Source organism: Bipolaris sorokiniana (genome assembly GCF_000338995.1).
Source record: "Bipolaris sorokiniana ND90Pr unplaced genomic scaffold COCSAscaffold_6, whole genome shotgun sequence".
In the NCBI taxonomy this organism is placed as follows: domain Eukaryota; kingdom Fungi; phylum Ascomycota; class Dothideomycetes; order Pleosporales; family Pleosporaceae; genus Bipolaris; species Bipolaris sorokiniana.
Window position 1 is genome coordinate 799,873 of NW_006911900.1, and position 15,721 is coordinate 815,593.

The 15,721-nt window shown below is 43.9% G+C and overlaps 2 protein-coding genes across 2 annotated transcripts; both read right to left on the minus strand.

Moving 5' to 3' along the window:
• Positions 1-13,295: 13,295 nt before the first annotated feature.
• Positions 13,296-14,200, minus strand: COCSADRAFT_315828 (uncharacterized protein). The gene has a single exon (XM_007701243.1). The coding sequence runs from the start codon at positions 13,893-13,895 to the stop codon at positions 13,386-13,388; it is 510 nt and encodes a 169-aa protein (XP_007699433.1). The 5' UTR covers positions 13,896-14,200; the 3' UTR covers positions 13,296-13,385.
• Positions 14,201-14,707: 507 nt separating this feature from the next.
• On the minus strand, positions 14,708-15,481 carry COCSADRAFT_159893 (uncharacterized protein; the record flags this gene model as incomplete). The annotated part of the gene is made up of 1 exon (XM_007701244.1): positions 14,708-15,481. One exon carries the CDS (start codon positions 15,479-15,481, stop codon positions 14,708-14,710), a length of 774 nt encoding a protein of 257 aa, XP_007699434.1.
• Between the last annotated feature and the right edge of the window lie 240 nt (positions 15,482-15,721).

The following is a 15,721-nucleotide window of genomic DNA, read 5'->3' on the forward strand; positions in this document are numbered from 1 at the left end:
GGACTGAAGCAATGAGGATATAAGGATGGATGGATTTCATTATTACTCTCGTTGTGGTCAACTCAAATTGTACTTTCTTACTAGTATTGTTACTTCACAAGATAGTTACATGTTAGTCTATCCAATAGATTAGCGTTGTCAAACCCGGTTACATCCATAACTCTTTTCCACTACGAATCGCCAGACAACCTCACGGAGCTCTTCATCCCATCTCACTCGCCCTAACCCGGACCGAGCTTAGAGAAGTATCAGCACCCAACCCCGTGTAACACTAGGCGTAACGTTACTACCTCAGTCTTAAGTCAGATTTAACCGTTCCCGTATATCGTAGAACTATCGTCGGCTAATACCACTCGCATTAGTATCTTCTTATTCTAATAGGGTATATTATTTCCTTCCACTACTTATAGAGATATAACAGTTCGTGCGGCCCTACTATTTATAAGCGCTAGCACCTTATATCCGTCTATAAGTACTATAGCTTTTAATTATAATTCTTTTGCTCCTACTTTCTATACTTATCTAAGAGTCGTTTTAGGACTACCTTTACCAGCGTGACCCTATCCCTAGTAGTATCCTAGTTTTTTAACTACCTGCTTCCCTTCTTCCTTAGGAAGTAGCCTTCGCCTGTCTTAGCGGAATAGTATATCGTACACTAGTCGTTATAGCAGAAGCTCTAATAGATATTCTTATAAGGTGTCTTCTATTACGTAGTTCTCTTTCTTAGTTCCAGCCTCCTACTTTTATAAATTAGGCAATCCTTTACCTTATAATTATTCGCTAATAGAGTGCTATAGTAGTAGTTACCTACCTATTAAGTATTCTCGAACTATTATTAGTATATAGCGTATCCTTTCTTATAATGCGTTTATAGGAGTTTATTATACTCTACTAGCGTTTTCCATACTTAGGCTCTATACATTCTACAGTTTTTTACTATATATTCTTTAGTGGAAATCGTACTATAGTAGTTGTAACGGCGCAGGCAAGACTACTCGGATCAGTATCGGCGGTAGTGTCACTCAGAGGCATATGGGAGTGCATAGGACATCAAACGAGCCTTAATTCGAATAGACACCTATAGGCCTTGTACGAAAGGATATCAAAAGTCTACAGAGCTAGCTACAGGGAGTGTCTCCTTATATACTTATCTTAGTCAGATCCGAATCGGATCTAACCTCACAACGAGTAGTTAATAAAGAGAGCGGCGAGTACTACCTCCGATCCGGCTCTGGGATTGGTCCGATACATAGCGAAGTTATAACATCGTTACACTACCCCCCTCTTAGTAGACAGCTAGTCCCATAGCTATAAGACTATTCTTATACCTCTCTATTGCAGTTCCTCCACGCTAGCGCGAGAGACTGTTTCGGGTGACTTTCGGCTTATTCTATACCTACTTTTCTTTTCTTTCCCTACACTCAATCATCCTACAGCGAAGTCATATCGTCTATACCTTTCTCCTAAGCTTGAATCTACTAGCTAAGAGCCTGAGAAGGTCCTAGCTTTAATAGGTTTTGTTCATGAAACTCTCTAAGCTTATAAGGAGCTCCCATAAAGTTGGAGGCGGGGTACCAGGTAGGATCTAGATCATATCCAATCCAGCTCACCTAATACTTTAACTTAGCACAATATAACTTACTAGCAAGAATCTAATCTACTTCCCACTCTTCTACACCTTGGATAGGCTCACTAGGAGGCTTAGAAGCTTCTTATCCTAGGAGAGGGTCTTAGAGGTCCTTACACAGCAGGTCCAGAGCGAACACGTCGTAGATACGGGAGTCTACTAGTAGTTAAAGTTAATACGAGTGGCCAACTTTCTCTAGGACCTTAAAGGGACCCTCCTACTTAGCGGCCAGCTTACGACTCAGACGGTCGATTACTAGGTTCTTAGTATCTAAGAACACTATATCGCTAATATCCCAATCAATAGAGCAACGATAGCGGTTAACAGCGGATCGCATCCAGTTCTAGGCCTTCTCCATCTACTGCTTAGCGGTATCCTATACAGCGTGCATACGGGTAGTAAGCGCTAGAGCATCCTTATAATTAAGTTTATTAGTAGGGGTAAGGATACTAGTTAGATACTGCTAGTTCTAGCTTTACTTAGGTACGGATCCGTAAAGGATCTAATACGGAGACATACTAATAGAAGAGTAAGGTAGGGAAATTTAGGCACGATTAATCAGAGGCAGCAGCTCACTCTAGTTATCCTAGTAGTAGGTTACGAATAGACGTAGTCTCTAATTAATGTACTTATTTATAATCTCTGTCTAACTATTAGTTTCCTTATAATAGGCGGTAGATAGCTTAACCTTAACACCTAGAATCCAATAGAACTCAGACTAGAAACTAGACACGAACTGTAGTCCTCAATCAGAGATAATTATCTCTAGAGTATGTCCAAATTAGTACACCCACTAGATAAAGAGTTCAGCTATACCCCTTACGTTAATTATCTTATAACACGGGATAGAGATAGCCTATTTAGACAACTAGTTAATCACGACTATAATCTAATCGTATCCGGCCTTATCCTTAGAGAATTCCTTAAAGTTAATGCAGAGGTGTTATATTAGCCAGTTAGGAATCGAAAGAGAGTGAATTAGCCCTAGAACTCAGGTCTGTCTCAGATAGGCTTTGCGGTAGGCTAGACAGTTCCGCACGTATCTCTTACAGGTAGCTTCCATGCCTTTCTAATAGTATTTCCAAGATAGTAGCTAATAAGTCTTCTTTACACTTAGGTGGGCTAATAAGACCTAATCATAGGCCTCTCAGATCAGTCGCGTACACGCGGGGAAGTTTAGCTGCACGCAGAGACAGTTTGAGTAGAGTAACAGTCCATTTTCTATCCAGTACTTATTAGAGAGAGTACGGCGCTCTTTCTTAAACGATATACGGTTTTGCTGCAACAGAAGCTCGATTAGCTCAAGAGAGTCCAGGGACATAGTCTCCTGAGTAGGCTCAACTACTAGCAGCGAGGTGGCCTGCTCGGATAGTTATTCTACATATGCCTTAGCGAGTTTAGAGTTAATTCAGTTGTTAAGTTAGTGCGGTCCTAGAAGGACCCGCGAACAGTTATCAATTTGGGCGGTCCTTAAGTTCTGCATGTCCTGCTCGCGACGGCTAAGGATATTAGCGCGAGCATTGTCCTTACCGGGCGTATATTAGATGCAGAAGTTAAATAAGGCGAGCTGTTCAGCCTATCTTACTTATTAGGCGTTTAGAATCTTAGTAGTTATAAAGTATTCTAGCGAGCGGTAATCAGAGTACACTTGAACTTAGGAGTAGGCAGAGGCTAACTTAGATCTCTACTTGTTGAATGCTACAATAATAGTATATAACTCTTTATTATGTATCTCCTAGTTTAGCTCTAATCTAGATAGAACCTTACTAAAGAAGGCTACTAGGCACTATAAGCTATTGGGTTGGTTCTAAGATAGTACTCTAGCCATAACACCATTAGATGCGTCCGTCTCTACCTTAGTATTATACTCTAGGTAGTAGTAATATAAGGTAGGGATTGCTAGTAAGGCTGCCTTTAACCTTTTAAAGGCCTGGTCGCATTCTAGATTCTATACGAATAGTTTCGCAGGGCTCTAAAGTGCGATAATTAGCTTAGTAATTCGCGAGTATTCTAGGACGAATTGCCAGTAAAATCCTATAAAGCCTAGGAACGACTTCATACTAGTGACGGTAGTAGGTCGGACCTAGTTGCGGAGGGCTTCTACCTTGTCGGGATCTACCTCTAGGCCTTTGTTAGTAAGGACGTATTCTAAGTATTTTGTACGAGTGACATAGAATTCACTCTTCTTAATGTCGACTTAGAGTTCTGCTTGTCGTAGCCTTTCTAGTACCTTGCGCATATGTCGGATGTGGTCCGCCTCTGACTTGGAGTAGATAAGGATATCGTCTAGGTAGGCGATGCAGAAGTTGTCTAGGTAATTAATTAACACATCGTTTATATATCGCTAATAGGTTACCGGACCGTTGCACAGCCCGAAGGGTAGTATCTTAGTCTTATACGTTCTGTAACGTGTACGGAATGTGGTGTATTCTTCAGAGTTAGAGTCTATCCGGATCTTATTAAAAGCCGCACGTATATTAAGCTTAGTAAAGATCTTAGCCTTGTGGGGACGAGCAAGTAGCTCATTAATACGCGGGATTGGATACGCATCCTTACGTGTAATAGCATTAAGTTTGTGGTAATCCACGCAGATGCGTAGGTCTCCGTTTAGCTTCTGAATATATAGGACTAAGAAGGCGAAAGGGCTGTGGCTTAGAGAAAAGTATCTCTTCTGAAGGTTCTCTATGACGAACGCCTTAGTCGCTTAGAGCTCTTTGGTGCTCTACTTATACAGGGGACTGAACTAATTTGGTAGAGGTTTGGTGAGAACGATCTTGTGGTCGTACGGGCGGTGTTTAGGTAGCTGATTAGCGGTAGTCTTGCTAAACACGTCTTAGTACGAGTAGTAGGCGGATGGGAGTCGGTCCTGAACTAACTTAGCATTTTCAGGATCATCCTTTAGTCGTCTCTCTTCTAGGATACGATTGATCTCATAGATACTCGTCGTGAAGAACTCGTTTTCCTTGCGTTTTATGGTGTAGTGGAAGGCGTTGGTAGAGATAAGTGAGATGCGGGGTGAAGGAGGGGAAGAGGGTGCAGGTCGGATAGGTTTCGGAGCAGGGTTGGGTGCTGGAGGTAGAGGATGGGCTTTGGGGAGTCGAAGAAGGCCACGGATCCGTTGAATACTGGCCGTGGTTGGACTGTTTCTTCTCTGATAGTCGTCCTTCTCCTAGAGAGCGTTGCGTCTCTTAATATTCTTCGCAACCTTGGTGTTAATAGCTGGTTGTTTTAACTGCACTAGGATAGGTGGGGCAGGATTATATGTTGCTGGGTATTTGGCTGGCCATACGATTCGGTTCCGAACCGTATCTAATTAAAGCTGGAATCGGCGTAGCCACTTAATACCAATGATATAATCCTGTGATCCTAAATCTATAATAACGAATGGGCAGTTATAGATCTTGCGGCCATTAATAGAGAGGTGCAACTGGATATATTGATTAACCCTCGTCTGAACCTGATCTTGAAATCCTTTAACTGTAATCTTGAAGGGAAGTCTTCGGATAGGAACCTGAAGTGAACTAGAGATTGTATAAGTAATTGCAGAATTTAAAAATAAGAACCCTTAGGCGCCAGTATCAACCAGCGACTGCAGGCTGACACTATAACCCTTCGAACAAAGAACGGTGGGGACTCGGAAGTGCTTTCCTCCAAACAAGTGTGATAGATCAATCTTAGTAAGGTTATACTTGTGAATGCCTAGGGCGGAGCGTTTTTCTAGGCTTCGTCGTTTCCCGACCGGTTCTTATCCGACTGGTATTCTGCAGCTTCCTTAAACACCTCTTCTTTTTGGAAAGCTTCTATCTCTCTTACCCGAGGGACTGTGCAGTCGCTCGTAAAGTGTCCGGGCTTACCGCATTGGTAGTAGTTACCAGGAGTAGTTTGGCGTTCTGGTACTGGTGTCTTAGAGGCAGGCCTAGGCACACTCGAGAAAGCCCGAGGTGGGGTCGGAGCGGGGTTGGACCTTACTTCGTGCGTGGGTGGGCGATACTCTCTTGTCTAATAGGTAGCTGACTTAGGCTTCGCAGTTGAAGTGTAGGTGGTCCGTTGCTCTGATTGTGCTACGATAGGAGCTGATCGTCGTTCTAATTCGAAAGTAGTGAGATGTTTACACATCTCATTGAAGGAGCTGTCAAAGAAACGCTTAACAGCCATGTTAGGAACTCGCAAAGCTGGGCTAATCTTCTGCCAGAGATAGAAGGGCCACTCTAGTTCCGATATATGTCCTTTAATAGCGAGACTAATAAAACGAGCTTTGAACTCTGAAAACGGCTCTCTATCTTTTATAAGTAGATTGTGGAAAGCGGCTCGGCTCTCCGCCTGCTTATTGCTAGTTACGAAGTATGATCTAAGCAGCTCGATTATTTCCTCCGCATTCTTGAACCGGTACCCTTCCGTCTTTGATAGGTACTTGGGTTCGAGGTATCTCTTGGCATCACCCGACGTGTGGCTATATACCATGGCCATCCGGTGGCGTTCCGTAGGGAAGTGGTCCGAGTTTAGGTCAAGTCGGTCTTCTACTTCGGCTTGCCACTGGGGAAAGGTGGGATCTTTCCCATCACTTAATTGGCTGATGGAGGATGAGATAAGACGGCTTAGTTTGACACGTGGAGGCTCGGGGGTGGCAGAAGTGTACCTTGGTGATTGGCGGGAAGGTAGTTCGGCCGATATTGGTGGGGATTCGGTGGTAAGAACTACGTTACTCCGCAGCTCGGCGTTTTCTTAGGTCAGTCGGTGGACTTGGTTAACCAAGCTGGCCATCTGCCTATGGAGGTCTCTTATAGTCAGTACTGGTACCGAATCCTCCTCGTCTTCGTCTTCTTCTTCTTCTCGTGGGGATGAAGTCTCTGGAGATTCCTGGGTTGGTAGCTTGCTAGCTTTCTTCTCCGAGACGGTTTGGTCCTGGAGTTGGACCGATTTCCGAGGTGGTTCCTTAGAACTACCGGGTTTTAGTGGGTCAACCATCAGCGATTGCCTCTGAGGTTGATGGGTTATTGGTAGTCTCCGAGTCTCTACCGTGGCGCACTCTACGCGACTTTTACCGAAGTAATCTGCCTCGCGAGGAGCGCAGAAGTTCTAAACCCAAAGGCTTCGGCCGGCAGGAGATCAGTGGGATCCTGCCTAGGTGAATGTGGGACGTAACGGTGGAAGTCCGGGTCGACTCCGGATCTTGGGGGATTGACGTGGTCTTCAACAAATAGCTGCAATATTGTTTTGAAGCCGTCACCGGCTAGGACGAGACTTTTGATATAATGTAACGGCGCAGGCAAGACTACTCGGATTAGTATCGGCGGTAGTGTCACTCAGAGGCATATGGGAGTGCGTGGGACATTAAACGAGCCTTGATTCGAATAGACACCTATAGGCCTTGTACGAAAGGATATCAAAAGTCTACAGAGCTAGCTACAGGGAGTGTCTCCTTATATACTTATCTTAGTCGGATCCGAATCGGATCCGACCTCACAACGAGTGGTTGATGAAGAGGGCGGCGAGTACTACCTCCGATCCGGCTCTGGGATTGGTCCGATACATGGCGAAGTTGTAACATCGTTACAGTAGTAGTCGTCTACCCTTCTAGCTTTCTATTACTATTCTTTGTAGAATTAGCAATTAATCGTGCACTTAATCTAGTATAACTCTTCATAAGCTTCCTTTTCTCTAGGCTAGTGTATGTAGCAATACTGTACGCAACACTCGTTATACTATAAATTAGTATAGCAGCAATTATTCTTATTATCTCTAGTTTCTTCTCGCTTCCTTAAGTAATAATTATACTATCTTAGGTAGTCGACCTAACATAGGCGCTCGTATTGCTCCATCCGTTTCTTAAACGTCTGAGGTATCTTCTCGTCATTAGGTTCTTTAAATCTGGGTTATTTCTGGGCAGCCCTACAGACAATCTTATCTACTCAGGGTCCCAAGATTATAACTTATCTATTAATATTATAATCATTAGCTTAATATGCATTAGTTCCGTAAATCCAGCACTATTAGTTTCTTAGGCGGCGTAGTACTTCAGCCCCTTTAATCTGCTAATCTATTAGTAGTAGTACGTTCTACTTAAAGTCTTAGAGTTCTATTACCTCTTATACTAGCTTAAAGGCCTCATTAGTAGCTTATCTTACTTTTTTATACAGGTCTAGGTCGCTAAGGGTTTTATCTGGCTTCTTAGTTAGGTATAGTGTTGGTATCCGAATTATCCCAATCTTAACCGCTTCTTATCTAACTTCGTTTTTTAGGTAATCTCTACAAAAGTGTCCTACTTTACTATATTAGAGACATGCTTTACTATTATAACGCTTCTTACATTCTTCTATAGAGAGTCCGTTATTATACTATTCTTAGAGTTTTCTATTCTTGTCCTTAGACTTATCTTGTACCTTACCAGTTATAATAGTGTCGCTATTCTTGTTAAACTAGCTACGCTATTTCCTTATATTAGCTATTACTAGCTAGGATTATTTTCTTTGTTAGTTTCTTTTCTATAGTCTATTATTAATACGTATCGCTAACTTAATTAGCGTATAAAGCGTATTTAGTTTATCGTAATATATAAGTCTATCTTTAACATTTTCTTTTAGACCTGCTTTAAACACCGTTCGAAGTGCTGCGTCGTCTCAGTTAATTCGTGCCTATAGCTGCTTAAACTCAGCTGTATATGCTAATACTAAACTAGTCTGCTTTAGGCGAGTTATCGCTTTCTCTACCTAGTTCTAAGTATCTACTTCCCTAAAGATATATCCTATCTCTTTCTTAAACTCGGCCTAACTAGTGAATAAGGCACGCGTCTCGTTCTTTATTCCTCTTTTTTTAATATCTAATAGATAGTCCTCCACGTATAGCTGCATCTAGCTTAACGCTCGTCCCTTTATATAGGTACTGGCCATAAGGATTTTTTCTTAGTTATTAGGTACTTCGTTAAATTCATAATATAAATTAATATTAGTAAGAAATGTCCGCAACTCAGTGCGACTTCTATCGTACTTTTCTAAGGTTGCCATTTTCAGCTTCTTAAGTAGTTTCTCATTTAGGGTGGCCATTAGTTAACCTATAAGTTAGTTAATCGTATTCTGCAACTTAGCTATCTACCTTACTTAGGCTTAGCTCTTACGTCTAAGATTAATAAGTTTATACTCAGGGCTCCCTACCGCTAGCTCGTTATTTCCTCCTTAGGTACTACTAGTTATATTAATATCTCCCTTAGGCGCCAAGCCTAGGATGTGAACATATTCGCTTAAATTTCCTAACATAGTTCAATCTTATTCGGACGCTACTAGTTAATCCTCCTTCCACTAGATCCGTAGGTGGTTAAAGTGTTACACGGGGTAAGGGTCTATACTTCTCTATTCTAGTCCGCACTAAGGCAGGTGAGTATTACGTTAGTGTTCCGTAAGGCTTATCTAGCAATACAGTGGAGTTGGCGTACTTAAGGAGGGTTTAATAAGACTAATCTATTTAATAGACTAACTTATAATAATCTTATTAAGTAAAGATACTAGTAAGAAAGTATAATTTAAGTTAACCACAACGAGAGTAATAATGAAATCTATCTATCCTTATATCCTTATTACTTCTAGTCCTGCCATCCCGTCCATCCTATTTTCTTACTCCTTAGCGGGATGTCTGTGATAGCATACTATCCCTAATCCCATTGCCATCCCATGCTTGGCGGGATATCTTGTCTTGGCGGGATAGCACATCACGTGACCCAGGCCCCGCGATGATTATTACCTTCTAACGTGGACGTCCATAAGCCTTCAGCCATCTCGTCATTTGTTAAGGAGAGGATCCTTCTTGTTACTTGTAACATCTTCGTACGAGTAAGTTCTAACTAAGCGGTGTGATATAGGCACGTGATGTGGGCACGTGATACAATCACGTGCTTTCACTCCACGGGCGCAGCCCATTACAGTACTAATTAAATTAGTATAGCGTAGCTACTATATCTGTCTAGAATAAGAAGATAATAGACTCTAGCTATATAAGCGGCTATATACTAGTTAAAGTATTTCACCTACTCTATACTAAGCTCGTCTATCGTCTAGCTATTATCTAATACGCTAATAGTCTAGTCAAGTAGGAGTTCTTTATACTAGGCAGCCTAGTAGACTTTACTAGATAGTATTATAAATAGTAGAAGACACTAGCTAGACGCGTTAACGCACTTAATAGCTATTACTTGTTAGAGATATAAGCTAATCAGCTAATCTCTAACATAATCCGGGTGATCAGCACGATGTAACGGCGCAGGCAAGACTACTCGGATCAGTATCGGCGGTAGTGTCACTCAGAGGCATATGGGAGTGCGTGGGACATCAAACGAGCCTTGATTCGAATAGACACCTATAGGCCTTGTACGAAAGGATATCAAAAGTCTACAGAGCTAGCTACAGGGAGTGTCTCCTTATATACTTATCTTAGTCGGATCCGAATCGGATCCGACCTCACAACGAGTGGTTGATGAAGAGAGCGGCGAGTACTACCTCCGATCCAGCTCTGGGATTGGTCCGATACATGGCGAAGTTGTAACATCGTTACACTACCCCTCTCTTAGTAGACAGCTAGTCCTATAGCTGTGAGACTGTTCTTATACCTCTCTATTGCAGTTCCTCCACGCTAGCGCGAGAGACTGTTTCGGGTGACTTTCGGCTTATTCTATACCTACTTTTCTTTTCTTTCTCTACACTTGATTATCCTGCAGCGAAGTTATATTGTCTATACCTTTCTCCTAAGCTTGAATCTACTAGCTAAGGGCCTGAGGAGGTCCCGGCTTTGATAGGTTTTGTTCATAAAACTCTCTAAGCTTATAAGGAGCTCTTATGAAGTTGGAGGCGGGGTACTAGGTAGGATCCGGATTATGTCCGATCTAGCTCACCTGATACTTTAACTTAGCACGATATAACTTACTAGCAAGGATCTAATCTACTTCCCACTCTTCTACACCTTGGATAGGCTCACTAGGAGGCTTAGGAGCTTCTTGTCCTGGGAGGGGGTCTTGGGGGTCCTTATATAGTAGGTCCAGAGCGAACACGTTGTGGATACGGGAGCCTACTGGTAGTTGAAGTTGATACGAGTGGCCAACTTTCTCTAGGACCTTAAAGGGACCCTCCTACTTAGCGGCCAGCTTACGACTTGGACGGTCGATTACTAGGTTCTTAGTATCTAAGAACACTATATCGCTAATGTCCTAATCGACAGGGCGATGATGGCGGTTGACGGCGGATCGCATCCGGTTCTGGGTCTTCTCTATCTGCTGCTTGGCGGTATTCTATGTGGCGTGTATGCGGGTGGTAAGCGCTAGAGCATCCTTATGATTAAGTTTATTAGTAGGGGTAAGGATACTAGTTGGATGCTGCTAGTCCTAGCTTTGCTTGGGTACGGATCCGTAAAGGATCTGATATGGAGACATGCTGATAGAAGAGTGAGGTAGGGAAATTTGGGCATGATTAATTAGAGGCAGCAGCCTACTCTAGTTATTCTAGTAGTAGGTTACGAACGGACGTAGTCTCTAATTAATGTACTTATTTATAATCTCTATCTAACCATTAGTTTCCTTATAATAGGCGGTAGATAGCTTAACCTTAATACCTAGGATCTGATAGAACTCGGACTAGAAACTAGACACGAACTATAGTCTTTAATTAGAGATAATTATCTCTGGGGTGTGTCCGAATCGGTACACCCACTAGATAAAGAGTTTGGCCATACCCCTTACGTCAATTATTTTATAATATAGGATAGAGATGGCCTATTTGAACAACTAGTCGATCACGACCATAATCTAATTGTATCTAGTCTTATTCTTAGAGAATTCCTTAAAGTTAATACAGAGGTGTTGTATTGGCCAGTTAGAAATTAGAAGGGGGTGAATTAGCTCTGGGACTCAGGTCTGTCTCGGATGGGCTTTACGGCAGGCTAGATAGTTCCGCACGTATCTCTTATAGGTAGCTTCTATACCTTTCTAATAGTATTTCCAAGATAGTAGCTAATAAGTCTTCTTTGCACTTAGGTGGGCTGATGAGACCTAATCGTGGGCCTCTCAGATCAGTCGCGTGCACACGGGGGAGTCTAGCTGCACGCAGAGACGGTTCGAGTAGAGTAATAGTCCATTTTCTATTCAGTACTTATTAGGGAGAGTACAGCGCTTTTTCTCAAACGATATACGGTTTTGCTGCAATAGAAGCTCGATTAGCTCAAGAGAGTCCAGGAACATAGTCTCCTAAGTAGGCTCAACTACTAGCAGCGAGGTAGCCTACTTAGATAGTTGTTCTATATATGCCTTGGCGAGTTCGGAGTTAATTTGGTTGTTAAGTTAGTGTGGTCCTAGAAGAACCCGCGAACGGTTATTAATTTGGGCATTCCTTAAGTTCTACAGGTTCTGTTCCCAACGGCTAAGGATATTAGCGCGAGCGTTGTCCTTGCCGGGCGTGTATTAGATGTAGAAGTTAAACAAGGCGAGCTGTTTAGCCTATCTCACTTATCGGGCGTTTAGAATCTTAGTAGTTATAAAGTATTCTAGCGAGCGGTGATTAGAGTACACTTGGACTTAGGAGTAAGTAGAGGCTAACTTAGATCTCTACTTGTCGAATACTATAATAATAGTATATAACTCTTTATCGTGTATCTCCTAGTTTAGCTCCGATCTAGATAGGACCTTACTAAAGAAGGCTACTAGGCACTATAAGCTATTGGGTTAGTTCTAAGATAGTACTCTAGCTACAACACCATCAGATACGTCTGTCTCTACCTTAGTATCATACTCTGGGTGGTAGTAATATAAGGTGGGGATTGCTAGCAAGGCTGCTTTTAACCTTTTAAAGGCGCGGTCGCAATCCAAATCCTATACAAAAGGTTTCGCAGGGCTCTAGAGTGCGATAATAGGTTTAGTAATTCACGAGTATTCTAGAACGAATTGCCAGTAAAATCCTATAAAACCTAGGAACGACTTCACACCCATAACGGTGGTAGGCCGGACCCAGTTACGGAGGGCTTCTACCTTGTTAGGGTCCACCTCTAGGCCTTTATTGGTAAGGACGTATCCTAGGTACTTCGTACAAGTAACATAGAATTCACTCTTCTTAATGTCAACTTAGAGTCCTGCTTGTCGTAGCCTTTCTAGTACCTTGCGCACATGTTGGATGTGGTCCGACTCTAACTCAGAGTAGATAAGGATATCGTCTAGGTAGGCGATACAAAAGTTGTCCAGGTAATCAATTAACACATCGTTCATATATCGCTAATAGATTGCCGGACCGTTGCACAGCCCGAAGAGCAGTACCTTAGTCTTATACGTTCCGTAACGTGTACGGAATATAGTGTATTCTTTAGAGTCAGGGTCCATCCGGATCTTATTAAAAGCCGCACGTATATTAAGCTTAGTGAAGATCTGAGCCTTATGAGGACGAGCAAGTAGCTCATCAATACGCGGGATTGGATACGCATCCTTGCGTGTAATAGCATTAAGTTTGCGGTAATCCACGCAGATGCGTAGGTCTCCGTTTAGCTTCCGAACACATAGGACTAGGAAGGCGAAAGGGCTGTAGCTTAGGGAAAAGTATCCCTTCTGAAGGTTCTCCATAACGAACGCCTTAGTCGCTTAGAGCTCTTCGGTGCTCTGCTTGTACAGGGGACTGAACTAACTCGGCAGAGGTTCGGTAAGAACGATCTTATGGTCGTACGGGCGGTGTTTAGGTAGCTAATCAGCTGCCGTTTTGCTAAACACGTCTCGGTACGGATAGTAGACGAACAGAAGTCGGTCCTAAACTAACTTGGCATTTTCAGGATCATCTTTTAGTCGTCTCTCCTCTAAAATACGATCGATCTCATAGATACTTGTCGTGAAGAACTCGTTTTCCTTGCGTTTCATGGTGTAGTGGAAGGCGTTGGCAGAGATAAGTGAGATGCGGGGTGAAGGAGGGGAAGAAGGTGCAGGTCGGATAGGTTTCGGTACAGGGTTAGGTGCGGGCGGTAGAGGACGGGCTTTTGGAAGTCGAAGAAGGCCACGGATTCTTTGGATACTAGCCGTGGTTGGGCTGTTTCTTCTCCGATAGTCGTCCTTCTCCCAGAGAGCGTTGCGTCTCTCAATGTCCTTCTCAACCTCGGCGTCGACAGCTGGTTGTTTCAACTGCACTAAAATGGGCGGGGCAGGATCATAAGTTGCTGGGTACTTGGCTGGCCACACGATTCGGTTCCGAACCGTGTCTAGTTGAAGCTGGAAGCGGCGCAGCCACTTAATCCCAATAATGCAATCCTGTGATCCTAAATCCATAATAACGAAAGGGCAGTTGTAAACCTTGCGGCCATCGATAGAGAGGTGTAACCGGATATATTGATTTACCCTTATTTGAACCTGATCTTAAAATCCTTTAACTGTAATCTTAAAGGGTAGCCGTCGGATAGGAACCTAAAGCGAACTAGAGATAGTACGAGCAACTGCAGAATTTAAAAATAAGAACCCTTGGGCTCCAGTATCAACTAGCGATTGCAGACTGACGCCGTAGCCCTTCGAGCAAAGAACGGTGGGAACTCGGAAGTGCTTTCCTCCAAATAAGTGTGACAGATCAATCTTGGCAAGGTCATACTTGTTTATGCCTAGGGCGGAGCGTTTTCCTAGGCTTCGCCTTTTCCCATCCAATCCTCGTCCGACTGATATTCTGCAGCTTCTTCGAACATATCTTCTTCTTCTAATGCTTCTATCTCCCTTACGCGAGGGACTGGACAGTCAGTTGCAAAGTGTCCAGGCTTACCGCAGTTGTAGCAGTTGCTAGGAGTAGCTTGGCGTTCTGGCACTGGTGTCTTTGAAGCAGGCCTAGGCGCACTTGAGGCAGCCCGGGGTGGGGTCGGAGCGGGGTCGGGGCTTGCCCCGTAAGGGATAGGACGATGCTCCCTTGTGTGATTGATAGCTGGCTTAGGTTTCGCCGTTGGAGCATAGGTAGTCCGTCGCTCCGAACCTACTCCGATTGGAGTGTTTTTCCGTTCCATGTCATAGGCGGTGAGATGTTCTACCATCTGTTCAAACGAGTTACCCCAGGATCGTCGAAATCCAAGGTTGGGAACCCGTAGGCTGACAGTGATCTTTTCCTAGAGGTAGAAGGGCCACTCCGAACGGGATACGGATCCCTTGATAGCGGCACTGATAAAACGCGCCTTGAACGCTGGGAACGATTCTCTCTTGTCCATGAGCAGTCGGTGGAAAGCCGCACGACTCTCTGCTTGCTCATTGCCAGATACGAAGTATGATTTGAGTAACGCAATCATTTCCTCCGCATTTTGGAACCGATACCCGTCCGAATCGGATAGGTACTGAGGTTCTAGGTATCCCTTCGCGATACCAGTGGTGTGGCCCCACACTAGTGCCATTCGCGCTCGCTCACTCCGGTAGTGATCCGAGTTGATTTCGAGTCGATCTACTATCGAAGCTTGCCATTGACGGAAGGTAGGATCTACGCCATCGCTTAAGCTTTCTATAGCGGGCGTACGCTCACTGAGTTTAACACGTAGAGGCTCGGGGGTGGTCGAAGTGTACCTTGGAGATGGACTAAAAGGTGGTTCGGCCGTTATCGGTGGGGATTCGGTGGTAAGAACTACGTTACTCCGCAGCTCGGCGTTTTCTTGGGTCAGTCGGTGGACTTGGTCAACCAAGCTGGCCATCTGCCTATGGAGGTCTCTCATAGTCAGTACTGGTACCGAATCCTCCTCGTCTTCATCTTCTTCTTCTTCTCGTGGGGATGAAGTCTCTGGAGATTCCTGGGTTGGCAGCTTGCCAGCTTTCTTCTCCGAGACGGTTTGGTCCTGGAGTCGGACCGATTTCCGAGGTGGTTCCTTAGAACTACCGGGTTTTGGTGGGTCAACCATCAGCGATTGCCTCTGAGGTTGATGGGTTATTGGTAGTCTCCGAGTCTCTACCGTGGCGCACTCTACGCGACTTTTACCGAAGTAATCTGCCTCGCGAGGAGCGCAGAAGTTCCAAACCCAAAGGCTTCGGCCGGCAGGAGATCAGTGGGATCCTGCCTAGGTGAATGTCAGATGTGACGGTGTAAGTATCCGGATCGGTGCCGGATAACTTGAGGTTGGACGTAGTCTGAACAGACAGCT

Bases quoted from the DNA above. Each gene is read 5' to 3' on its own strand.
- COCSADRAFT_315828 (XM_007701243.1), bottom strand. From the start codon at position 13,895: ATGGATTTAGGATCACAGGATTGCATTATTGGGATTAAGTGGCTGCGC.